Below are 27,109 nucleotides of genomic sequence, written 5' to 3' on the forward strand. Positions count from 1 at the left end.
ATCATAATTATTAAATAGGGGGCTGAGAAGTTCCTAGCCTTTCCCCCAAAGAATAAGAAAACATATATCACTTTCTCCCTAGATTTGATCTTTGAGTTTAGGAAGTAATGACATTCTATTCTACTAAAGACCCATAGTGAATTTTTTAAGATCTTGTGTGTCTTCTGATTTAGAGAAAGGAAGCACTGACTGTTAAAAGAAACATGCTATAGAAAAAAATGATCAAGAGAATAGAGAAAAATAGGAGACATAAGCCAAAACAACATTGTTTAAATAAAAAAAAATAATTCTTCTTTTACTTTTGTTTGTATTTTATTTTACTGGCATATATCACGTTCTTTAAAACTTTACAGAGCTTAATTTTATTATCTTGTGTATATGACAGAAATAATACTAAAGCATAACTATATCAAATTAGCTAAAGACATTCAAGCATAAATAACACTCGTTGGGATTATTTATAAAGGTCTGGAAATCAGTTCTGTTATGCCCCAAATTTACATTAAACTAAGGTAAATTCCAAATTAAGTCATTTTGCAGAAAGTGAAAGAAAATATCAGGAAGGAAATAACAGATCTATTTATACCCTCATATTTATTTATTCTTTAGTTCTTTCTGTCAAGGTTTTCAAATTCCATGTAAATATATATATTTATGCATATATGTATATAAATGTATATATATATATATATATATATATATATACTAAATGTACTAACGAATGGAAAAAAGTAACAACAAAGTTAAAGAACTTGGAATGTTTGGTTATTTTTGATGAGGCTTTAACAACTTCAAAAATTTGTGTGTTCCTACATCATTCTCATAGGTTATAGATTTGTGTAATAATTTGTAATAAAGAAAGAAAAGGAAAAACATTTTAAAGATAACAGCAGGGAAAAAAATCTTTCTTATTTTAAAGATAACAGCAGGGAAAAAAATCTTTCTTGCTTTTTTATATGAAGATCTCAATAATCATGTGAACCTGATCATGATCTTTCACATGACTCGCTCTCTACCAGTCTAAAATAAAAGAGGTAAGGAATGATGAGAAGAACACTTTAATCTCAGATGTGTCAAGAAAACCCTTCCTAGATCTCGGTTCGTAACTTCAGTGTAGACCCCTTCATTTGCTGCTCATAGTGCATGTCAAATTTCTCATTGAGGGCTACTGTAAAGTAATTCTTCCAGTCTCCTGCAATCCCTGTAACAAAAGAGAAAAAAAACAGTAAATATTATGTCTTCCAGCCAGAATAATGAAATTTTCTAATATTCATCACTTTCATTAACACTAATCAAATTTTATTCTTGTAATCCTTAATTATAGAAATAAAATATATACCATAAATACTATATATTTGAGAGTGCAAGCAAGGATTTGTCCTGATTGTTAAAACAAAACAAAACAAAACAAACAGCAAATTTATTTCTCTGACCTTCCCCGTTATGCTATCAATACTTCACTTAATTTTTCTTCTCCAATTTCCTCTGAAATGCTGGGGCTCCTGAGATCCATGTTTTACCTACTCCCAAGATATTAAATATCATCTTCATGCTGATAATATTAAAATGCAGACTTACGTCTTCATATCCAAGTGCCTACCTGATATGACCACTTTCATTCCATACGAGTATCTCAAATTCACCCAGTTTAAAAATAAATTCATTTCCTTCCCTACAAAATTGTATTTTATTGGTGACCTTTTCCATAACCTGGTTAATGGCAACAGCAGGTATCCACTGCATAAACTTAACAGTTATTCTTCAACCACAATATCTAATTCTTTATTTATATTCAGACTTTCTTCATAGCCATTGCCTTCTCTCCATTTCTGCTGCCAGCTACAGAGAAGCTCCTCAGCGTTTCCCACCTGTGTGTTACAATAGCCTAGCAGGCTCCTCTTTTTGCTTTTCATCACATCCAACCCTCCCCTGACAGTAGGAAGTCACCTTGTATTTTAAATTAATCAATTGTTCAATTGCCCCGTTAGCTCAAGGAGATCTAAACTTTCCCAATGACAAGACCCAAAAAGCAGAAGATAGAAAATGTGTCTTGAGAATCATGTGGGGTCTGAAGGTATAACAGTACAAAGCCCTTTACAAACATGGCCATTATTTTAAGTTTGTTGTTTTATCTTAAAAATATATGAGGACATTATGGGAAAAGAAACTGAGATAATCTGAGGATTCAATAATTTAAATATACTCTGCATGTTAACTCTCTTTCATGTGTGCCCTATTTTCACCCAGTGGCAGGTTTGTTACTCCAATTGTTTAAAAAATCCCTGACCCTCTCAATGACAATTTGGTTCCAAGAGCAAGATTTTCTCTGTTCTGTTTCTGCTTCACATATCAGTAAGACTGGATGTCCCAATACTCTGCATATCCTACATGCCTTTGGATTTATAAACTGACTATATCTCATCAAGACCACCATGCCTCCTCCCAATAGATGTCACTTCATTGTATTTTGATATTTTTGCTAAGCCAAGCTGTATTCACCACTAAGTGTTTTGAAACTTAGTCTTTTTTAAAACAACTTTATTGAGGTATAATTTATATACAGAGAACTGTACATATTTAAAGTATACAATTTGATAAGTTTGGAAATTTGCCATTTAGTCTTGAAAAATGCCTTCCACTTGGTTAAGGAAAAGCTGACTAATTGTTCTAAGCTTGTTTCTTCATCTCAAAATTAGATTATAATAGAATTTTCTCTTAACTCTTGCATTAGAATTTTAAAAAAATTAGAATTTACAATTTATATGATGTATGTGATGCAGCACCAAGGCACAAAGACTTAATAAGTAATAGCTAGTAGAGTGTGGTATTAGTGCTAGTACTGAGGCTGGGTGGCTGCTGGTCATTCTTAATATAATTTGCTGCATATACAAAGTAATCAACAAGTAATAGTAATTTATTAGTAGTAGTACTAATATTTTATGCTTCTGCAGAACTGGTCACTCAAATGTGAAACATCTCTGAAGAAAACAAGCAGGGTCCACAGGCATGAATAGACCTTAATAGATGTTTGCCTATAACTATTTCAACTTATGATTTCCTACAGCAATGGAGGCAAATAACATGACTATCTCACCCTTTCTCATGAAGGGAGATACTTTTTGGTTCATGACTTCATCCGGTAGCATTGTGTAATTGGTAGATGGATTGTTCTTCATCTCCTGGAATGAAGTGTGTTTTATAATCTTGTCCACAAGCTCGTCTGATGCCTTCCTTCCCAGAAATTCTATCAATTTCATCACCTCTTTTCTGATATTCTAAGAAGAAAAAAATATTTTGAAGACTCAGTTACTAAAATTGAATACATTACTTTGTGGATAAAAAAGGACACAGAAAACTTTTCTTCCCTCCTCTTCCCCCCACTGATATTGGAATTAGGATTCTAGTGAGCAAAAACATTTCTTGGGGAAGTGGTATTTTTTAACTTCTCTAAGCATAATTTTCCTCATTCATAAAATGAACATAAAAGAAACTTCAAAGATTTTTAGAACACTAAATGAGATGCTGTTTATAAAATATTTATTTTAGTCATTTATGCATAATACATGCTCAATAAATACTATCTATGAATATAATATACACTCTTAAAGACTACAGTCCCCTTTGACAGATCAAGTTTGAGGTTGAAAATATGCAGACAGCTTTCAATTTTCTTTTAATTTATTGATGTAACTAGTGAGAAGCAAAGGAACCAGAAAGATTAAGAAAGGGTGTAAAAAGTCAAATACTCAACATGGAACAATATCAGATTTTCATGAACCATAGCTACAAACATCCCCATCTCTAGTCACTTCTATAGCATACCCTATTATTCGGCTTAATCATTCAATGCAACGATTCTCAAAACCAACTATAATGCTTATTCTGGTGTATATTTCCCTTTACACAGAATGCTGTTCTCTAATTCTCTGTTCTACAAATTACAGCTTGCCTGTCAAACTTCAGCTTAAGTATCACCTTCTTTGGGATAATTTCCTCGACTATTCCAATTTGAGTTAGATAACTCTATTTTTGCTCCCATAAATCCCTATATAAATCCATTGTACCATATACGTATTCTCACGTTTTTTATTTACTTGTTTTCCACAAAAAAAGGTAGTATCTCTACATAACAATGTTACTGTCTTTTTCTCTTTCTACTTGATATGTTGTAGAAACAAGAGAAAACATTTATTCTTCTGTTCCTCATTCACTCAAATAGAGAAGAAACATAAACACGGCCATTTTTGACCAAAATAGGGAGTAAATGGACATGAACAATTTGGAAGGGTGAAATGGTTGGATTAACTAATACATTTTTTTCGTGTGCCTTTTAAATTTACTGTCTTCAATATTCTCGTTACAGAACACAAATTTAAGTAATAAAATAAACTATAGACCATGGCTGCTTCTCATTCCAATTTGTTCTGTGTTAAATTCTATCAAGAAGTAATAATTCAGTTTCTAAAATAATACTTATGATTTTATTTTAAATTTGTCCTCATCAAAACAACTCTAGAATTACTGCCACATGAATCTTAATAATTGTGCAAAGATGTGGATAAGACATGGATATCAATTGCTTTCTTGGTACTAATAAAGAATAAATAAATAAATAAATAAAGAAGATATTTCTTACCCTTTAATAAAAAGACCCAGTAATTTGTCTTTCATTTTAAAATTATTTGATATGTGCACATATGTGCTTTAAAGAATAAAAATCAATATAGCACCCTTACCTACTACCGAATGTATGCAATAAGACATTCATAATTGGTTGAGTTTTTCCATTTGCAAGTTTCCAACTTCATTCTTTTCATTCTCCATTCCAATTTCCACAAACAACAACAAACTTGCTATCCTGAAATTGACCTAATCAATCCTGTGCTTTACTCTGTAGATTTGAGGCTCATGTATGTAACCCTAGACAACGTATGGTTTGGTTTTACCCAATTGATGTGCACATTTGAAATGTATTCCTTTTCATTGCAATATAATATTTAATTGTAGAATAATAGTATATATCGTGTATTGATTCCTGAATATATGTATATTTGGGTTGTTTCCAATTTTTATGGTCATGGGGAATGCTGCTATGAAGGTTGCTGTATATATAAACTACTACACACAAGTCAGTGTTTCTCAAGAGCATATATCTACTAGTGGAATTCCTGAGTCTTAAATTATGTGCATGTTTGCCCTCCCTAGGTAACACGTTGTTTCCATAGTGTTTGTATATTTTTATACTCTTAACAGAAATGTGTTACTTCTCACTAACATACATCCTGACTGGTATTTATTATTGTCAGACTTTTTAATTGCTGTCAATCTGGTGGATGTGAAAAGGCATCCTAGTAATTTTTATTTTGAATTACCCTGATTATTAAAAAAGCTGGAAAAAAAACAGATTATGAAGAAATTGTGATGTCCTCACTCTTTTTTCATATTGTTGTTCCAGCATTCTCTTTACTCTCTTCTTCTGGAAGTTTGAGTTGATATATGTGAGACCTTGTTAATCTATCTTATATATTCATTACCTCTTCTGAAGTATTCTGTTTATCTCACTGTGGTACATCCTGTGGACTTTCCTCAGCATCATCTTCTACATTAATAATTCACTATTTAGCCATGTCTTATCTGTTATTTAAACTATGTTTTAATTTTCTAATTTTAGTTTTTAAAATTTATTTTAGAAATTCTATTTTGCTGGGGGGTTTTCAAAATCTGCTTTATCAATTTTAGTAATCTCTTGTTTCTTTGTAAAATTTTTAATTTCTTCTTTTGTTTCTTTAAATATGTTCAGCATAGTTATTTTATGGTCCTTGTCTGATAATTCCTACCTCTATGGATTTGGAGACCAGTTAACTCTTCTTGCCCATTGTGATTCCTTGTGTGCATATGTGTGTGCATGTTGTTGTTGTTTTGTTTTATGAACTCAAATTCCTTCTTTTATCTTTGGTAAATTTTTGAGACTTGGGTTTATATGTATTCACTTACAGAAGGTTTTTATTTACTAGCTTCAAATCTGTGCTAAAGTATCTGGATTATTTTAACTTTTGGAGTTGGCTGCATCATTTGTTTAAAGGCAGAATTTTGTATTTACCATGGTGTCAAATTCTAACATTTTGAGAATTACTAAGTTGCCATATGTTTTGAGTTTCTCACCTCCTTCATGTCTTCATAGAAAAGAAATAGCACTTGTGGATTCTCTCTCTTTTCCCACCAAGATTTTGTGTGTTCATACCAGGAACCATAAGGAACTAAAATTAGAGAGAAAAATAATGTGAGGACATAGCATCATCTTTATATAGCTTGAAAATGAGTCTTCAGACAAAGAAATATAAATAAATGATCATGGAATGAAAACTAGAGATCAGCTGCACATCTGAAGCAAATTTCTCTGCAGCAAAAGCAGCACAGTATGTTGAATAAACTATATACAGAAACATATTCCCAACTTTCATTATTATGACATGGTTTATGACTCAGAGGAAAAGTGAAGGAAGACTCCATCCATTTGATTCAGAGCTTATGAAAGCATTTTTGAAAATGGTGTGTGTGTGTGTGTGTGTGTGTGTGTGTGTGTGTGTGTTTGTGAAATCAGGTTGTTAGTGAAATGAGTTGAGTAGTGGAATTATCAACATTATTATGATCAGAATTCAGTCCAGGTCTCATATGTACCATTTAAAAACTAGCTTTGGGGCTTCCCTGGTGGCGCAATGGTTGCGAGTCCGCCTGCCGATGCAGGGGACACGAGTTCGTGTCCCGATCCGGGAAGATCCCACATGCCGCGGAGCGGCTGGGCCCGTGAGCCATGGCTGCTGAGCCTGCGCGTCCGGAGCCTGTGCTCCGCAACGGGAGAGGCCACAACAGTGAGAGGCCTGCGTACTGCAAAAACAAACAAACAAACAAAAAACTAGCTTTGGTAACTGAAGCTAGCAGCTATATAATTTTTGTTACACCACTCACAGTTTAAATGGTAAGAGGTGCCCTCTTAGGGACGCTTAGTATCATTCTCACTCTAAAAAATTAGAAGATTTTGGAGATGATGTGGTATGACCATATACGGTTTCTTCCTTTCTCTTCCCTCATCTTCTCTCACATATATCCAAGTATTTTACCCAGTAAAAAGCTGACATGATAATATAATGATGTGTGAGTCAAAGTACTCTGCTTTGCATTAAATCGTTACATACCTCTTCTGTTCTTTGACTCTACCGACAATTTATTTATTTATTTATTTATTTATTTAGTATAGTTGGCTTACAATATTATAGTGGTTGTACAACATAGTGATTCAATATTTTAATAGATTATACACCGTAAAGTTATAATAAAATATTGACTATATTCCCTATGTTGCCCATTACTTCCCTGTGACTTATTTATTTTATAACTAGCAGCTTGTACCTCATAATCCCCTTCATCTATTTTGCCCCTCCCTATCCCCCTCCCCTGTGGTAAACACTAGTTTGTTTTCTGTATATGTGGGTAGGTCTGTTTCTGTTTTGTTACATTTATTTCTTTACAGAAAAAGTCATATAATGATTTTTATAGTGATCTTATTCGTTCATTTTGCAGAGGCACATTATCTTTCTCTGCCTTATAACACCTGTTTGATAATCTTGAGGCATGTATTTTATTCATGATGCTTTAGCATAAAATTTTCCAAATGTAGAGATAAGCATAATGCACATATACCACATTTTCATTGAGTCAATATTAAATTTTGTGGATATAAAAATGGTGTTATTATCTTTTTTCCTTACAATTATTACTACAGGATTAGAATGGCCTTCTTTAGTTAATACTAGATTCTCCTGAACCCTTTATTTCTCAAATTTGAATACTCAAGTTGCTTTAGTTGGGAGTTAAATAAAAAGACAAAATTTCCCAGAATTTCTGCTCAGGTAACTCTTACACTGTTCTGAGAAATCTAGTTGAATTATTCAGACTGCACAGTAGTTAGAATGAGTAAGAACTTTGTAGATATTCAGACTTCTTTGTGAATTCTGGCCCCATGTAGTATCTGAAATTTTTCTTAGAAACAAATGAACATTTTCTCTCCTCTGTCTTTTTCCCCTCTTGTTCAATGAAGTTGAAATAACACACTGTGAAGTGCTTCTGTAATAAAAAGAGATAAGAGAGAATTGGACACACATACATCTGTATACTTATTTGTAGGCACCAAACTAGAGTATCCAGGTTCTGCAATTTTCCATCCGCATCTGGAAACTCTATGCTTGTTCTAAAGTTCAAGGCCTTCTAGAATTTCTGTGTTTTAATTAAGGACTAGGAAGGATAACAGACCAGAACGGACAACAAAAATTTTTGCCCAGAGATGCCATTTGTCTTGTATCATTTACCTTGAAAGAATTCAGAAAAAGAAACTGTTCATACCTTCTCCATCCATGAATTTTTCCACAAAATCTTGAAAAGAACCAGGATCTGGATTAGCAGTCACCATTAAAAAGAAATAGTAATAAGAAACAACCACATCCTTGGCATTCCGGCAAACATAGATGATCTAAGAAGATGAAATTAGATATTAAATCAGCTAATATTTTTCAAATATAGTCTCACCAAGATTTAAAAAGGAAATGTTTATGTTTTCAACTATAAACATAACACATATTTATTGTAGAAATATATAAAATATATAAAATTATAAAGAAGAAAACTCCTTAAATAATCTAAAGTGACAGCATCTTTTGCATTGTTGTTCAATGTTAGCTCTCACTTTTCATTTTTGTGCCATATTCATTTTTATTTCACATATTTCATTTGAGTGTCTCAAATTCCATTGATATAAAATGGATGAGGCAGATTATTATCCCCAATTTATAAGTGCAGAAACTAAACTGAAGCTTAGTCAGAATACATGGTTGAGAATAAATGTACCCAATGAGAGTAAAAAGTCTTCTGGCCTTTATGCTACACCACTATTCCTTATAGCAATAAAAAAAAAAAAGTCCTGTTATTTTCTTGCTTGCAATCTTGAAGAAAAAATCATGTTTATGAGGTTCTTTTTAAGTGCATGTTGCTGTCAGTGAAAAAATATAATCTTCACTCACACCTTGTTTAGTTTCTATTTTATATAGCAAGGAAACATCAATAAATGAACAGACAGGAAGCCTTGGTTTTAGACGCTGGTTCTGGCACTAATTTCTACCATCTTGTGCAAAGCACCAATCATTTTGGACCTACATTTTCTATCTACTAAACAAATGAGTTACATCAGATCGTTACAGTCTTTTCTAGGTCAGACACTCAGTGCTGCCAGAAAAGAGCTGCAAAAGTAAACTTCATCTCTCTGGTCTTCCATTTCCTCCTTCAGGCACCTGAGAAATGCCATTGGGAATGGCTGCTCTTGACTCTCCACTCTTTCCTGGATATGATTAGGCTCATAACCTGTCTTACTAAAGTTAATACATTTTCAAACAATTTTAAAGAAATCTTTTTGTTTACTCTAAGAAGTATGGTTTTCATTTTTAAGGTCCCACTATAAAACGCTCCAAATGCTACAGTAAATAAAGCGAACTTTCTTTTCTCATCAAAGCTATCATTAGCCATATTGAACTTTTCCAACCTTACTTAAAACTCTCCCTAGTCCTTTTTGCCTATTAGCTGAATGGAACTCTTTGCCACTATTTCCAACACTTTACTTCATAATTTTCATCCCTTTTTTTATTCATGCTTTTCCCTCTGTCTTGAATATTCTCTGCATCTCAAAATACTATCCATGGATTGGTTTAAGATGGAGGAGTACAAAGATGTGTTCTTACTCTCTCTTCCAAGAGCACCAGAATCACAACTAACTGCTGCACAATCATTGACAGGAAGACAGAAAGACAAAGAAAGATACCCCACCTCAAAAGACAAAGAAGCTGAAATGTGATGGTTGGAGGGGAGCAATCATAATAAGATCAAATCCCATAAATGGGGGGTGGGTGACTCACAAACTGGAGAAAAATTATACCATAGAAGTCCACCCACTGGAGTGAAGGTCCTGAGCCCCACGTCAGGCTTCCCAACCTGGGGGTCTGGCAAAAGGAGGAGGAATTCCCAGAGAATCAGACTTTGAAGGCTAGTGGGATTTGATTGCAAGACTTAAACAGAACTGGGGGAAACAAAGACTCCACTCTTGAAGGGCACACACAAAGTAGTGTGCACATCAAGACTCAGGGGGAAGGAGCACTGACCCCACAGGAGACTGAACCAGACCTACCTGCTAGTGTTGGAGGGTCTCCTGCAGAGGTGGGGGGCATCTGTGGCTCACTGTAGGTACAAGGACACTGGCAACAGAAGTACTCCTTGGCATGAGCCTTCCTGAAGTACACCATTAGCCCCACCAAAGGACCTGTAGGCTTCAGTCCTGGGTCACCTCAGGCCTCACAACCAACAGGGAGGCAACCCAGCCCCACCGATCAGCAGACAAATGGATTAAAGTTTTACTGAGCTCTGCCCACCAGAGCAACACCCGGCTCTACCACCAGTCCCTCCCATCAGGAAGCTTGCACAACCCTCTTAGATAGCCTCATCTACCAGAGGGCAGACAGCAAAAGCAAGAAAAACAGCAATCCTGAGCCTGTGGAAAGAAAACTACATTCACAGAAACACAGACAAAATGAAAAGGCAGAGGACTATGTACCAGATTAAAGAACAAGATAAAACCCCAGATAAACAACTAAATGAAGTGGAAATAGGCAACTTTACAGAAAAAGAATTCAGAATAATGATAGTGAAGATGAGCCAGGACCATGGAAAAAGAATGGAGGCAAATATTGAGAATATACAAGAAATGTTTAACCAAGACCTAGAAGAATTAAAGAACAAACACCTAGAAGAATTAAAGAACAAACAAACAGAGAAGAACAATACAATAACTGAAATGAAAAATACACTAGAAGGAATCAATAACAAAATAACTGAGGCAGAAGAACGGATAAGTGACCTGGAAGACAGAATGGTGGAATTCACTGCTGCGGAACAGAATAAAGAAAAAAGAATGAAAATAAATGAAGACAGCCTAAGAGACCTCTGGGACAACATTAAATGCACCAACATTCGAATTATAGGGGTCTCAGAAGGAGAAGAGTGAGAGAAACGATCCAAGAAAATTCTTGAAGAGGTTATAGTCGAAAACTTCCCTAACATGGGAAAAGAAATAGCCACCCAAGTCCAGTAAGTGCAGAGAGTCCCAGGCAAGATAAACCCATGGAGAAACATGCAGAGACACATAGTAATCAAATCAACAAAAATTAAAGACAAAGAAAAATTATAAAAACATTAGGGGAAAAATGACAAATAACATACAAGGGAACTACAATAAGGTTAACAGCTGATTTCTTAGCAGAAACGCTACAAATCAGAAGGGAGTGACATGATATACTTAAAGTGATGAAACAGAAGAACCTACAACCAAGATTACTCTACCTGGCAAGCATCTCATTAAAATTTGATGGAGAAATCAAAAGCTTTACAGACAAGCAAAAACTAAGAGAATTAAGCACCACCAAAACAACTCTACAACAAATGCTAAAGGAACTTCTCTAAGTGGAAAACACAAGAGAATAAAAGGACCTACAAAACAAACCCAAAACAATTAAGAAAATGGTAATAGGAACATACATATTGATAATTACCGTAAATATGAATGGATTAAGTGCTCCAACCAAAAGACACAGGCTCACTAAATGGATGCAAAAACAAGACCCATCTATATGCTTTCTACAAGAGACCCAATTCATATCTAGGGACACATACAGACTGAAAGTGAGGGAATGGAAAAAGATATTCCATGCAAATGGAAATCAAAAGAGAGCTGGAGTAGCAATACTCATATCAGATAAAATGGACTCTAAAATAAAGAATGTTACAAGAGACAAGAAAGGACACTACATAATGATCAAGTTATCGATCCAAGAAGAAGATATAACAATTGAAAATATTTATGCACCCAAACAAAGGAGCACCTCAATACAAAAGGCAAATGCTAACAGCTATAAAAGAGGAAATTGACAGTAACACAACAATAGTGGGGGACTTTAATGCCTCACTTTCACCCATGGACAGATCATCCAGACAGAAAATTAATAAGGAAACACAAGCTTTAAATGACACAATAGACCAGATAGATTAAATTGATATTTATAGGACATTCCATTCAAAAACAGCTGATTACACTTTCTTCTCAAGTGCACATGGAACATTCTCCAGGATAGATAACATCTTGGGGCACAAATCAAGCCTTGATAAATTTAAGAAAATTGAAATCACATCAAGCATCTTTTCCAACCACAGTGCAATGAGATTAGGAATCAATTACATGGAAAAAAACATAAAAAACACAAACACGTGGAAGCTAAGCAATACGTTACTAAATAACCAAGAGATCACTGAAGTAATCAAAGAGGAAATCAAAAAATACCTAGAGACAAATGACAATAGAAACACGACAATCCAAAATGTATGGGATGCAGCAAAAGCAGTTCTAAGAAGGAAGTTTATAGCAATACATTCCTACATCAAGAAACAAGAAAAATCTCAAAACACAATGTAACCTTACACCTAAAGTAACTAGAGAAAGAAAACAAACAAAACCCAAAGTTAGTAGAAGGAAAGAAATCATAAAAATCAAAGCAAAAATAAATGAAATAGAAACAAAGAAAACAATAGCAAAAATCAATAAAACTAAAACGTGGTTCTTTGAGAACATAAACAAGATTGATAAAACTTTAGCCAGACTCATCAAAGAAAAGAGGGAGAGGACTCAAATCAATAAAATTAGAAATGAAAAAGGAGAAGTTACAATGGACACCACAGAAATACAAAGCATCATGAGACTACTGCAAGGAACTCTATGCCAATAAAATGGACAACCTGGAAGAAATGGACAAATTCTTAGAAAAGTATAGCCTTCCAAGACTGAACCAGGAAGAAATAGAAAATATGAACAGAACAGGCACAAGTAATGAAATTGAAAATGTGATTTTAAATCTTCCAACAAACAAAAGTCCAGGACCAGATGGCTTCATGGGTGAATTCTATCAAAGATTTAGAGAACAGCTAATACCCATCCTTCTCAAAGTCTTCCAACAAATTTCAGAGGAAGGGACATTCCCAAGCTCATTCTATGAGGCCACCATCACGCTGATACCAAAACCAGACAAAGATATTACAAAAAAAAGAAAATTACAGACCAATAACACTGATGAATATAGAGGCAAAAATCCTCAACAATATACTAGCAAACAGAATCCAACAATACATTAAAAGGATCATATACCACGATCAAGTGGGATTTATCCCAGGGAGGCAAGGATACTTCAATATACACAAATCAATCAATGTGATACATCATATTAACAAGCTGGAGAATAAAAACCATATGATCATATCAATAGATGCAGACAAAGCTTTTGACAAAATTCAACACCAATTTATGATAAAAAAAAAAACTCTCCAGAAAATGGGCATAGAGGGAAACTACCTCAACAAAACAAAGGCCATATATGGCAAACACATAGCAAACATCATACACAATGGTGAAAAACTGAAAGCATTTCCTCTAAGATCAGGAACAAGACAAGGATATCCACTCTTGCCACCATTATTCAACATAGTTTTGGAAGTCCTAGCCATGGCAATCAGAGAAGGAAAAGAAATAAAAGGAATACAAATTGGAATAGAAGAAGTAAAATTGTCACTGTTTGCAGATGACATGATATTACACATTTAGAATCCTAAAGATGCCACCAGAAAACTACTAGAGCTAATCAATTAATTTGGTAAAGTAGCAGGATACAAAATTAATGCACAGGGCTTCACTGGTGGTGCAGTGGTTGAGAGTCCGCCTGCCGATGCAGGGGACACGGGTTCATGCTCCGGTCCGGGAAGACCCCACATGCCATGGAGCGGTAAGGCCCATGAGCCATGGAAGCTGAGCCTGCGCCTCTGGAGCCTGTGCTCTGCAACAGGAGAGGCCACAGCAGTGAGAGGCCCGCATACCAAAAAAAAAAAAAAATTAATGCACAGAAATCTCTTGCATTCCTACACACTAACAATGAAAGATCAGAAAGAGAAATCAAGAAAATAATATCATTCACCATTGCAACAAAAAGAATAAAATACCTAGGAATACACCTACCTAAGGAGGCAAAAGATCTGTGCTCAGAAAACTATAAGAAACTGATGAAAGAAATCAAAGATGACACAAACAGATGGAGAGATATAGTATGTTCTTGGATTGGAAGAATCAATATTGTGAAAATAGCTATACTACCCAAAGCAATCTACAGATTCAATGCAATTCCTATCAAATTACCAATGGCATTTTTTACAGAACTAGAACAAAAAATCTTAAAATTTGTATGGAGACACAAAGGACCCCATATAGCCAAAGTAGTCTTGAGGGAAAAAAAACGGAGCCGGAGGAAGCAGATCCCTGAGTTCAGACTATACTACAAAGCTACACTAATCAGGACAATATGGTACTGGCACAAAAACAGAAATATAGATCAGTGGAACAGGATAGAAAGCACAGAGATAAACCCATGCACCTATGGTCAACTAATCTATGACAAAAGAAGCAAGGATATACAATGGAGAAAAGACAGTCTCTTCAATAAGTGGTGCTGGGAAAACTGGACAGCTACATGTAAAAGAATGAAATTAGAGCACTCCCTAACACCATACACAAATAAACTAAATAAATAAAACAAAATGGATTAAAGACCTAAATGTAAGCCTGGACACTATAAAACTCTTAGAGGAAAACATAGGAAGAACACTCTTTGACATAAATCACAGCAAGATCTTTTTTGACCCATCTCCTAGAGTAATGGAAATAAAAACAAAAATAAACAAATGGGACCTAATGAAACTTAAAAGCTTTTGTGCAGCAAAGGAAACTATAAACAAGACAAAAAGACAATCCTCTGAATGGAAGAAAGTATTTGCAAATGAATCAATGGACAAAGGATTAATCTCCAATATATATAAACAGCTCATTCAGCTCAATATTAAAAAAAACAAAAACCCAATCAAAAAATGGGCAGAAGGCCTAAATAGACATTTCTCCAAAGAAGACATACAGATGGCCAAAAGGCACATGAAAAGCTGCTCAACATCACTAATTATTAGATAAATGTAAATCAAAACTACAGTGAGGTATTACCTCACACTGGTTAGAATGGCATCATCAGAAAATCTACAAGCAATAATTGCTGGAGAGGGTGTGGAGAAAAGGGAACCCTCTTGCACCGTTGGTGGGAATATAAATTGATGCAGCCACTATGGAGAGCAGCATGGACGTTCCTTAAAATACTAAAAGTAGAATTACCATATGACCCAGCAATCCCACTACTGGGCGTATACCCAGAGAAAACCATAATTCAAAGAGACACATGCACCCCAATGTTCATTGCAGCACTATTTGCATTAGACAGGTCATGGAAACAACCTAAATGCCCATCAACAGATGAATGGAAAAAGATGTGGTACAATGGAATATTACTCAGCCATAAAAAGGAACGAAATTGGGTCATTTGTAGAGACATGGATGGACCTATAGACTGTCATACAGAGTGAAGTATGTCAGAAAGAGAGAAACAAATATCCTATATTAATGCATATATGTGGAATCTTGAAAAATGGTACAGATGAACCGGTTTGCAAGGCAGAAATAGAGACACAGATGTAGAGAATAAACATATAGACACCAAGAGGGGTAAGCAGGGTGCGGGTGGTGGTGGGATGAATTGGGAGATTGGGATTGACTTATATATACTAATATGTATAAAATAGACAACTAATAAGAACCTGCTGTATAAATAAATTAATTAAATTAAATAAAAAAATACTATCCATATTTAAACCTTTGCTCCAAGTCCTCCATAAAAGTTTTTATTCTCCAGGATGTGGGGCGGGGGAAGGTGGGAAGTTAAAGCAATTCCTCTTTCCTTAAACTTCCATCAGTTTGTCTTATCTCTTTTTTGGAAGATCCTATTCTCTTCCCTAACTTTTCACTGCACATGCTCTTCCTGCCTTCGAGGTAAATCTAGGTCTTTCCACTCACTTCTCTCAAGTCAAAGTTTCTAGTTTGCCCAAAATTCACTTGGGATCATAATCTATCTTAAAATTCCTACACTTGAAAACCCCCTGATCCTATAATAATTCATACTTCAACCAGCTGTGACATTTTTAAGCTTGTGGTCATTCCCTTGTTTTAACTGAAGATTTGAACACCTGCCTTATAGTGTTACTCTCCATACCAAAACTTTTCACCACACTGTATAATTTTAGTGTCTGTATGCATGAACCATCTGATTCTCTAGGTTCATGTGGTCATTGATCATTACCTCTATTTTACTTCAACTAACAATATTTTTAGCCAAATCTTGAAACTTGTCAGTACCCTAAAGTTTCTGAAGGCTTGTCCTTGAGCACCATGTTTTCTTCCAAGACAGTCCTGTTTCTTTATTCTTTCTTTCTTATCAGGAATATACCTCTTCTGCAACAACTCCAAGTTCTCAAGTTTATTGGCCTCAATTGTTTCTTTTATCTATTAGCCTGTTCCCTTTTTTTTTTTTTACTTTCTTCTTTTTTATCACTTAAAGTTTCTAGTCCAACACTCCAAACACACTTTTACTAAGAGTCTCAATCCACTTCTCTTCTTGTCTACCAGTGAATCACCCTGGAAGTACTCAGGATGTGAATCCATCCAGTTGTCTCCTAGTCTTTGATGATCTCTGAGGTGATCAGCAGTTTTGTGAAGACTGAGGCTATTATAAAGGTACAGTATGTATTTTCATTTAAAAGTAAAGGGGGGGAATTCCCTGGTGGCACGGTGGTTAAGAATCCACCTGCCAATGCAGGGGACATGGGCTGAAGCCCTCGTCTGGGAAGATCCCGCATGCCATGGAACAACTAAGCCCATGTGCCATAGCTACTGAGCCTACATGCCACAACTACTGAAGCCTGCGAGCCTAGAGCCCATGCTCTGCAACAAGAGAATCCACTGCAATGAGAAGCCTGTGCACTGCAATGAAAAGTAGTCCCCGCTCGCTGCAACTAGAGAAAGCCTGCGCACAGAAATGAAGACCCAACACAGCCAAAGATAAATAAATTTATAAAAAATATACTTTTTTAATTTTTAAAAATAAATAAATAAAGGGGTAACATCAAGGCTTCATCCCATTCTCAAAAGAAAAAAAGTAACTTGGCCAAATCTCTTGAAAAAATAGTAATCACATGTTTCCCAAAAGATACATGAATAATGTTTATTAAAGAGAGAGCTCTTGTGTATGGAATGATTTCAGCAGCATGTATGTGATCTTTCTAAGATTGCCTATGATAAAAACAAACAAACAAACAAACAAAAACCATTGGAATCTTCAAAATTTTGCACCATGGATCTCCAGAAAATGTCATATATGCCCTGTTACGTCAGTGTACAAAATGGAAATGTTTCATGACTCAGATAGATCCCCTTTTTGTCAATAATGACTACACATAGTACTTTAATATCTTATATGTTTAGTATGGGTCATAGTGTGTCCTAATAAAGCTAGTAAGGTCTTGAGAAATGGCTTCAGTGTTTTAAGACAATGTTTTGCCTGTACTTTAGGATTCCATGTATTATTCTTTCTAAAAAGCAAAATTGATCATATAAATCAGCAGCTTAATATGGCTGTAACTCCTCATTATCATCAAAGTGGAACCCAAACTTTCTAAATTGGCTTCCATATCTGTTATAAACAAACCCAGCTTATCTCCCTTCACTCATCCAGCCAGTATGGACACTCAGCTTTCCAGCTAAATTGAACTGGTTTCACATCCCACCTTGGGTTGCCTCTGGGATTATATAGACTAATTCCTATACATCCTTCATATATCAACTGAGATGTTACTTGCTCCTGGATAACTTCTCTGCCCTCAATGTCTGGGCTAGAATTCTTCTCTTACTTGACTTATAGTACCTTATGTATTGTTTCTTTATTTGTCACTTTCCCCCTGTGGACCATGTGCCCATGAAGACAAGGATTGCATGCATCTTATTAATTGTCATATTGCTGGCTCAGGATAGGCACTCAGTAAATAATTATTATGTTATTTTTGTCTGGTTTGTCCTTGTCTAGTTCATTTGCCTGCCTCACAATGCCAAGCACAATAGTTTTCAAAAAGAGTATATTGAATGTAATTACTAATAACAGCAAATACAAAAGTAGCTACCATATATTATTTATAACATGCTAGGTACTATGTTAAGCACTTTACAAGAATTATTTTAGTTAATCCTTATAACAACTCTATGCGGAATGCAATTATTATCTCTCTTTTATAGATGAGGAAACTGAAGCTTAGATAGTTTACTTGTTTTTCTCAGAATTACCTCTGGAGTTAGAACTGAAATCTCAACTCTTTGACTATACTGACTATGATCCACATTTTAAAAATGTCTATAGATTCAATGAAGGAATAAGTAAACAAGTGTGTATAAGACACAGTTAGGATGTTACATAACTTTATCATTGTAAAATTCTTTGAGTTCGGTGTTCTAAGAACACTTTACTCTGGTTACCTTACAGTTCTTTTCCCAAAATGAGGCTGGAAGAAGCTCAGGTGGCAGATGAGACTTCACTATTCTAGGAGATGCCATCTGTTTTAATTGTTTTACTCCTAATTTTTTAAAAAAACAAAAGTTAGAAAAGTTTAGGTAGAGAAAATTATAGAGAAAAAATAGATCAAATAAAATTTCACCTTTGAAAAAAATCATTATTAACGTTTTGGTAAGCATCCTTCCATACAAAGATGTCTATACGCCCAGACTCACAGCCATACAAATACCACACACACAGATGAAATATTTAATATCTTCTGATCGCATTTTTCTTTTCTTTTAAGATTTTTTTCATGTGGACCATTTTTGTAAGTCTTTATTTAATTTGTTATAATATTGCTTCTGTTTTATGTTTTGTTTTTTTTGGCCGTGAAGCATGTGGGATCTTAGCTCCCTGACCAGGGATCAAACCCGCACCCTCTGCATTGGAAGGTGAAGTCTTAACCACTGGACAGACAAGGAAGTCCCCTAATTGCATTTTTGTCGATATATTATAGTAACACTTCAATGTCAAGAAATATATGTCATTGTAACATGTTTAATGATTTCATATCACTTTTAACTCTTCTTTTGTTGATTAACATATATATTGTTTCTAATTTTTCATAATATTAAAAGAATCTGTGATAAAAATATTTTTGCATATATCCTTGAAAATTTTATGGATATCTTCCTGGCATTTAAAGTACTGTTGCATACATCCCATAAAGAGATAAATGCTCACATATTACTAGGCTCTGCTGAAAGCATGTCAGAGCTATCCTATTCTCTCTATTCCAGGCATATGCTATACCATAAACTCTGTCAAGATTTAAAATTAAATTTACATTCTTTCTTATGTAGAAGACATAATACTAATTGCCACTTTTGCTTATAGTCTCTTTCCTTGCACCATTTACATCCACACTTAAAATATGTGTATATAGCTTTTAAAATTAACTTAAGCATTACCATTCATCACCTTTTCGGTTCTGCATTCCAGGTAAGGAATTCGATTAAAAATGGCATCTTCTTTGCACTTTTCCACATCACCCTCTGTATAAATCATGTATACAATTTCACTAACCCATGTTGTGCCTGAAAAAATTAAACAAATCTGAGTCTCCCACTGATGATGCATAGCTGATGATGCAGGGAGTGATAGATTTATAGTTGGATAAAGTAGGAAGTTACCAATGCAATAGTATTTGAAAGATGCCAGAATAACCACAGGACTCAAGAAATATGTCCTCTAAAATTTAATCTTATAGGATCTTAACATAGCATCAATAAATAAAGAACATTGTAATAAGATACACCTGTGGTAGAAATCTGAATGTGTCGATGATGAATTGTGACATTGTACAATCTGATAACAGTCTTGGAACTAAATTTTTACATCTAAAAAGTAACCATGCTTTCATCCACAAATTTTCTAGATAGCTTCTATGCCTCAGGTTGAGTCCTACTACAGAGTATATAGAAAAGAATAAATCTGGTCCTTGTCCTGTGATGTTCAAAGCCCCTCTGAAAAGTCAGAAAGAATGCTCAAAAATTACAACACTTCTTTTTCCTTAAGATGTTGTAATACAGATGGTCACAGGGATTCAAAGGACTTTAAAGGAGGAACTTTGTGTGCTTCTGCTGCTGCCGTGATGTTTCCACAAGAAATGCCTTCAAGATACCATGATAATTGAGCTTAGCTTTAACAAACAATTGGCATAAATTCACAAGTTTTGTAAGGTAGGAAAGTGGTCTACCAGACAGAAAATCTGTTTGTTTGTTTTTCTTAATCAAAGGCCAGATACTTACAAATAGTAAAGAGGCAAGGAAACAAATTGGATGTAGATTATAAAGACTAAATCAGAGGCTACCTGAAGGGATGTGTGGAGATGAGCTTACAGCAGCAACCAGACACTGAGCCTAAAAAGCCTTGTAGTTCATACTAGAGTTCAAGTTGTTTTCTAAAAGTTTTTCAAAGGCATTAGCATACATTAAGCAAGAAAGCAAGATTATCATGGTTATATTTTGGAAGAATTCCTCTAGAGCCAAAGTAAATAAAACAATGGAGTGAGGGGTCAATAAGAAAGGTGACAAGAGACCTGTAAGAGACTGACTGTGAGGCATATCTAAGAGACTAAAAGGGCAAAACACATTGATTGACTGAATATGGGAGATGCAGAAGTAAGAGAAATTGACTCTGGAGTAGCTCTCAGGTGTCCTCTTCATGTGACTGGTTTTGTGCTGACATAGATCTAGACAAGAAAGAGAAATGCAGGAGCTCTTTACAGTCAGAGTAGTCAAAGACATATTTAACGTTTGACATACTTGTGTTAATTGGAACAGTTAGAGAAGATAGAGATAGAGAAGATAGAGAAGAAGTCTGTACTGGATCTTTCTAATTTCTAAAGATCTAGGATTGTAAGACTCCAGAGTTATGACTAACAAGCTAATTTCAGGAAAAAAGACGTTGCTTGCAAATAGAGTTTCAGAGATGGACTTTATAAAGAGGAGCTGGTTAGCTGAAAAAGTGTTAAGTTTTAAAAAATCTGTGAAAATTGCTTATACTTTGTCTATACAACAATGACAATAATGAAATAAGGTAAACACAGTGGGTAGTTTTAAATTTTAGTTATGGTTCCATATTCATCCATCTATATTATGTGATTTTCTAAAGTGGCCAACAATACCCATTTGTCAATGTGCTGCTCAAATTATAGGTACAGATTGTGGTCTTAGAATAGAGCTATCGTATGCCACTTTTTGTATGTCTATACCAAAACTGCTATATCTGTCCTTATTTAATATAGAGAATGAGTGTGGGAGGGGTGAATGGCTCAATATTTACCAGTCAAGGTGGGTTTGTCATTTCTAGGTGAAAAGGGAAAAACTTTGACCTAACAAAGAGACTTACCAGATTTGGGATAGGTGACAATGACAAGGTCATCTGGCCTTGCCTCAAATGCCTCCACATCATGCCAATATTGGATAAATTCTTTATACAGTAGAATTCCATGGATTCTGCCAAAGTAATCTAAATAGGCAGGTTTGGAAGAATTCATCATAGAGTGGTACACTGAAAGAAAAAAAGGTATGCTTTCCACTTTGTATGTACTTTAAAATGTTTTAACATTAATAATAGCCCTGTACATTGAGTTTCTCTTGGGTGTCTAGCATTTCTTAGCTGTTGAGCATATGGGGTAAATGCATATTAAAGAAGGATATAACATAGCCTTGGTGTTTTAAGAGTTTCTAATCCTATTAATAAGTCTAACATATGAAAGAATAAGTACAAAGCACAATAAAGTAAGATGTTTCAAAACTATGTACAAAATGGGTGATACATTCAACAGAGCCTTCGATTTCTCTGTCAAAATTGATGGGGCATATAAAAAAGCTAAGAGATTGAGAAAATACAACAATACTTTGGCAAATAATCACTTTGATTAATTCTGTATACATTAAGTAACAATAAAGATTGATGGTCACATTTGATAGCTATTGCCAAATATCAAAGTCAGAGCTTCCTTAGTTCCTGAATATGTTTCATTTAATGAAAAAAAAATCAAATGCTTGTTGAGTGTATTAAAAAGAAGATGAAATTAATGACACTGTAATGGATACGTCTAAGACGGATTCTTGAGGGTAGAGAAGATTCCTGTGTGACCCCTAGCATTACTTATACTTTTCTCTCTCACTTGATCAGTAAAGAATTCGACACTCCCATTGAGTGACTTGTGTGACAATTATAAGGTTAAACAACATGGTTATCATTGACAGTTCCTCTCCTGATCCCATGTTAAATCATTTCATGTTCAGAGTTAGCCTTAAAATTTTTAATTAAGCACACTTTCCTTTATTGGCTTTCAACTTCTTTCACTACATGTTTACTCCCCAAACTTACCCCGTTCTGAGTTTGTGATATAGTATCTCAACAAATGTTGTCCTTCTTTGATATTAGCATTACAGCTAATATCCACCCTTGCCCAAAAAACTGCCAGATAAGTTGTTATACCCCTATACATTTGTGACTGCTGTGGCTTTTAGTGCCTTTTTCAGAAAGTTCATACCATAACAGGAGCCTCTTGGAGGCAGTAGTTCTTTTAGTCACCTAATGTGTTTCCTTTAATACAGAGCATCCCAAACTATGAGAAGTACACTCTAAAGAGGAAGTGAAATTAGCAGATATTGTAACAAATGCATTAACCCAAAGGAAGAAATAACTGATGGTAAAATTTTAGAAAGATGTGACCTACAAATCAAACCAAGTATTTAGACCACTGACTTACACTGAAAGCTCCTTCTGGTAGTGTTTCCCCTACTACATTTCAGGCTAAACAGTGGAGATGAAAACTTTCAGATGTTACCTCCCATCTCTCCCCCACTAGCACCAGGCACTCAAACCCATTGATTCCATCTCCATTATTTTCTTCTTTTTTCTATCTTCATGGTCACTGCCCTAGTTAGGAAGCTCAACAACTACTGACTGAATATGAAAATAGCCTTCCAGCTGGCCTCACTGTAAGAAGTGCCTATTTTTTTTCTACAACCACCCTAGGAAAGAAAATGGATGTTATTTATTAGACACTTTTTGCCAGACATGAAAAGTTTTATTTTAAAACGTTATGCATATGTCATAAGGTTCTATGAAAAAGCAGACATCATTATAGATTAGGTTAAGTTTGTCCTGCAGGAGACTCTTTGAGGATTGAACCATATCCATTTTACACAAAGAAGGATAAATTCGCACACATTCATGCATCCATGTAAACATGCACATATAAATATCCTTATTTTTGACACGTTGAAAACATTAAGTGATATAGAGAAAATGAAAGTGCTCTCTTTATTCTACACATAAGACATGATCATTCCTAATAATGCTGTTTTTATGTTTCTAAATATTTAAGTATATATAAAATCTATACACTTATGAATGTAGTTTAATTTGTATTCTATTTTACATTCATTTGTAATCTATTTTTATACTGAACTGTATGATGTGAACATATTTTGCTGCTGGTACATAAATTCTGTTTTTATTCTTATAAATAACACATAGCAATCCATAGTATGGATGTAACATAGATGATACAACTCTTTATTGTTGGGAATCCCTGTTGTTCCTTTTTTCCAATATAAATGGTACTGCAACAAATTTCTTCGAGCATATGTCTTTTCACACTTATCTTTGCAGTGATGATGGAATTGCCAAAGTAAAAGGTATACACACTTAAGAAATTGGCAATTGTCTTTAACAAATCACTAAAGGAGTGTGCACATTTGCGCGGTATATGAAATTGCCTATTTTCTCACTGCATCATCAGTATTGGAAATTTAATTGTTGCAATCTTTCATAATTGAATATATATTATTTAAAATCTGTATTTCATAGATATTTTATAATTTTTCATATTTCTTAAGTTTATTGGTTCTTTTAATCATTTTGATCAATTTTGCCCATCAGGAGTGTTGTTTTGTCCTAACTGATGTATAGCTAGTAATTTATTATTTATTTATAAATTGAAGAGATCTGCAGTTTTCCCATCATGTATTTCCAGTTGTCTTTAACTTTCTTACTGGTTTGCATAGAAGTCTATTGTTCATATAATCACTAGAAAAAACTGTGTGAGGAAGGCATCCCTTGCCCTGTCTGTTGATTTGTTTATTCATGTGAACAACTTTCTTGATGTTCTGCCAAGTTTGTAAGAATTGGCTTATAGTCAATCGGGAGTAGCTGATTTATTATCAAACAGTTGACTGACTTCTGGCTGACCCTTCATGGTCAATTTGAATCTGAGTTAAACTAGGTGGCATATAATAAAATCTCTTTCTTTGTTTACCTAACTTCTTTTAGTAAATTATCTCACATCACAATGTATAGATTCACCTCTAGCTGCTTTTTTCTTTCTCAAAAGACCTATTTCAGTTAGAAACTGTCAATTTCATTTCCTAACTGAGTATGTAGGTTACTGGTATCTAGAAACACCAACAAAAATTATTAAAACTGTGATTCATAAATTCAGTTGAAGGAAGAAATATTTCTTCTTTCTCTTTTATTTCTTCTTTCCTTCCTCTTTTTCTTTCTGTGTTTCTCCATCCTCCCCTCCTCCACTCTCAATCTGCCTTTAATTCAGCAAGTACTCTCTGTCTGAGTTCCTCTGTTGTTACCAAACCCAGTGATAAGTGCTGAATACCAGGGTGAGTGTAGATGCAAAGAGCTCACTTCAGCCTCACCTTCTTCGACTTACTTGGATTTGAGCAAAGTGGCTGAAAGTAGAGAATATCCTCTTGTACATCATTCTATCCAGAACCTCAGCACTGTGTCACAAAATAGATGCTAAAAAATCCTCATTAAATTCAATTATTTAATTGTTAGATCAAATCTCTTCGGGCTCTCTAGGTTCCACTAAAGTCTCCTAGATAAGATAAGTACTATCCTGACAATGGTCTACCTGTCAACAACTTACCAAGGACTTGGATTTCTGCTCTTGTGTATCTGATATCTCTCACTTAAAAGTGATAGTAATATTTTCAAGGCCTCTAGTGGTAATAGACTTCTGATATATTTCACAGAAGTAAACACCTGACTAGAATTCAGTCTCCCCTCTAACTTTTCTACTCTGTTGCTTTGTTTTCTTATCAGTAAAATAGAGAACATGTCCAACATGCGGGACGTACAAGGCAATTAGGATACTGTAGTTTTATGTTAAAACTCTTTAAACAGCAAAGCATTATATAAATACAAGATATTATTTTTAATGATAAATAAGTGATTTAATAAAGCTTTACATGTTGTACATTATTAAGTGACTAAAGTATTGATTAAAAACTTCATTATCTCTATATTTCCTTTTTAAAACAGTTTTGTAATAAATAATTTGCATTCTGTATTTGCTATATCTAAAATCTAAATATTAATGTCAGCAATAATGAGATAAAACCTGTCCAGACGGTCCTGTGAAAGAAACTTGGTGATCCAATCCAGTTTTCTTCAAATCTCCACTCAGGTTTCAAGCTGCAAAAAAAGATGAGAACTACTGTGCATTTGGAATGTTTCTGGTGAGCTTTTATTCTGAATGCCAGAGAAGGAGGCGGAGATTAATCTGCAGGGCTAGGCTTTCTGGAGTTTGTGTTGCAACGGAGTAATACAAATATGGAAACATACCTGCAGATGCAGTGAGCCACACAGAGTCATGTTTATTCATACAGAGATGTAGAAATTCTTCTGTTATTTTTCATTCTTGGTTCATTATCAAATTTCTATCTGCCAATAGCCATCTGTGGGTTGAGGAGAAGGAGGGAGAGGAAGTGAAGGCAAAGAAGAGGGAGAAAAATGTAAACATGATGCAACAGAGTATAAGAGAGCTTGGAAGACAGCATCCCTTACTCATTCACTGATGAATAATCAAATAGGCGGGCTTGATCTTTGAGAGAATAAACTTACTAGGGGAGTAAGAAACAGAGAAGAAACAGGAGGGCATCGAGGACCCTGGATCAGGAGACCTAGATTAGTTTAGGGAGACCTGTCAAAGAAGGCATTACTTGCTTGTGTGTACTTGCTTGTGTCCTAAGTCACTTGGAAAACACCTTCTATTTAAATATCTTTGCCTTTAACTCTTAAGCATCCCTGAAAATCAAAAACAGGTGACAGCTAAGGAAAGAATGTAAACGGCACTCACCTTTGGATTATTATTATTTTATTTTTATTTATTTATTATTATTATTTTTTTTTTGCGGTACGCCGGCCTCTCACTGTTGTGACCTCTCCCGTTGCAGAGCACAAGCTCCGGACGCGCAGGCTCAGTGGCCATGGCTCACGGGCCCAGCCGCTCCGCGGCATGTGGGATCTTCCCGCACCGGGGCACGAACCCGTGTCTCCTGCATCGGCAGGCGGACTCTCAACCACTGCGCCACCAGGGAAGCCCCTGGATTATTATTTTTAAAATCTCACTTCTCTCTGCTCCCAGTCACATGTTCAATGATGTAGTGTGAAATTTCCAGGTAAAGTTAGCCATTGGCACCATTGGCACCATCGGAATTTAGATAAGAGAATGAGAAAAATGGACTTGGAGTGCATTATGCTAAGTAAAGTAAGTCAGACAGAAAGACAAATCCTGTATGACATCACTTATATGTGGAATCTAAAGAAATACAACAAACTAGTGAATATAACAAAAAAAAAGCAGACTCACAGATATAGAGAACAAACTAGCTGTTACCAGTGGGGAGAGGGAAGGAGGGAGGGGAAAGATAGGCATAGAAGCTTAAGAGTTACAAATTGTTAGGTATAAAATAAGCTACAAGGATATATTGTACAACACCAGGAATATTGCCAATATTTCATGATAACTATAAATGGAGTATAACCCTTAAAATTGTGACTCACTGTATTGTACACCTGTACTTATATAATATTTACCTCAACTATACTTCAATTCAAAAAAAGTCCAAGGGTTTTGGAACGCATGAATCCTTCACATTTTTTTCCTTTTCATGTCTCTGCACCTA

General features: G+C 34.9%; 1 protein-coding gene across 2 annotated transcripts; it reads right to left on the reverse strand.

Annotated features, from left to right (window-relative positions):
• Positions 1 to 304: 304 nt before the first annotated feature.
• SULT1E1 (sulfotransferase family 1E member 1) lies at positions 305 to 25,892 on the reverse strand. Of its 2 annotated transcripts, XM_067734701.1 has the most exons (9): positions 25,767 to 25,892; positions 25,543 to 25,616; positions 21,513 to 21,674; positions 19,571 to 19,696; positions 18,581 to 18,678; positions 8,398 to 8,524; positions 6,163 to 6,257; positions 3,095 to 3,275; positions 305 to 1,201 (listed from the first exon to the last, which is right to left on the reverse strand). In XM_067734701.1, the coding sequence occupies exons 3-9, from the start codon at positions 21,661 to 21,663 to the stop codon at positions 1,089 to 1,091; spliced, it is 891 nt and encodes a 296-aa protein (XP_067590802.1). In that variant the 5' UTR covers positions 21,664 to 21,674; positions 25,543 to 25,616; positions 25,767 to 25,892; the 3' UTR covers positions 305 to 1,088. The 2 variants fall into 2 exon arrangements, with proteins under 2 accessions (XP_067590802.1, XP_067590801.1); XM_067734700.1 differs by lacking the exon at positions 25,767 to 25,892 and having other exon boundaries at positions 25,543 to 25,670.
• Positions 25,893 to 27,109: the final 1,217 nt, after the last annotated feature.

The sequence above is a fragment of the Pseudorca crassidens genome, chromosome 4 (genome assembly GCF_039906515.1).
Source record: "Pseudorca crassidens isolate mPseCra1 chromosome 4, mPseCra1.hap1, whole genome shotgun sequence".
NCBI classification, from domain to species: domain Eukaryota; kingdom Metazoa; phylum Chordata; class Mammalia; order Artiodactyla; family Delphinidae; genus Pseudorca; species Pseudorca crassidens.

Excerpts from the sequence above, each read along its gene's own strand:
- SULT1E1 (XM_067734701.1), bottom strand. The coding sequence starts at position 21,663 with ATGATGAATTCTTCCAAACCTGCCTATTTAGATTACTTTGGCAGAATC. Across the intron at positions 18,679-19,570 it reads AACCGAAAAGGTGATGAATG|GAGTAAAACAATTAAAACAG; the intron begins GTAATGCTTAAG and ends TTAAAAAATTAG. Across the intron at positions 8,525-18,580 it reads TTTGGGAAAAGAACTGTAAG|ATCATCTATGTTTGCCGGAA; the intron begins GTAACCAGAGTA and ends TCATCTTCTTAG.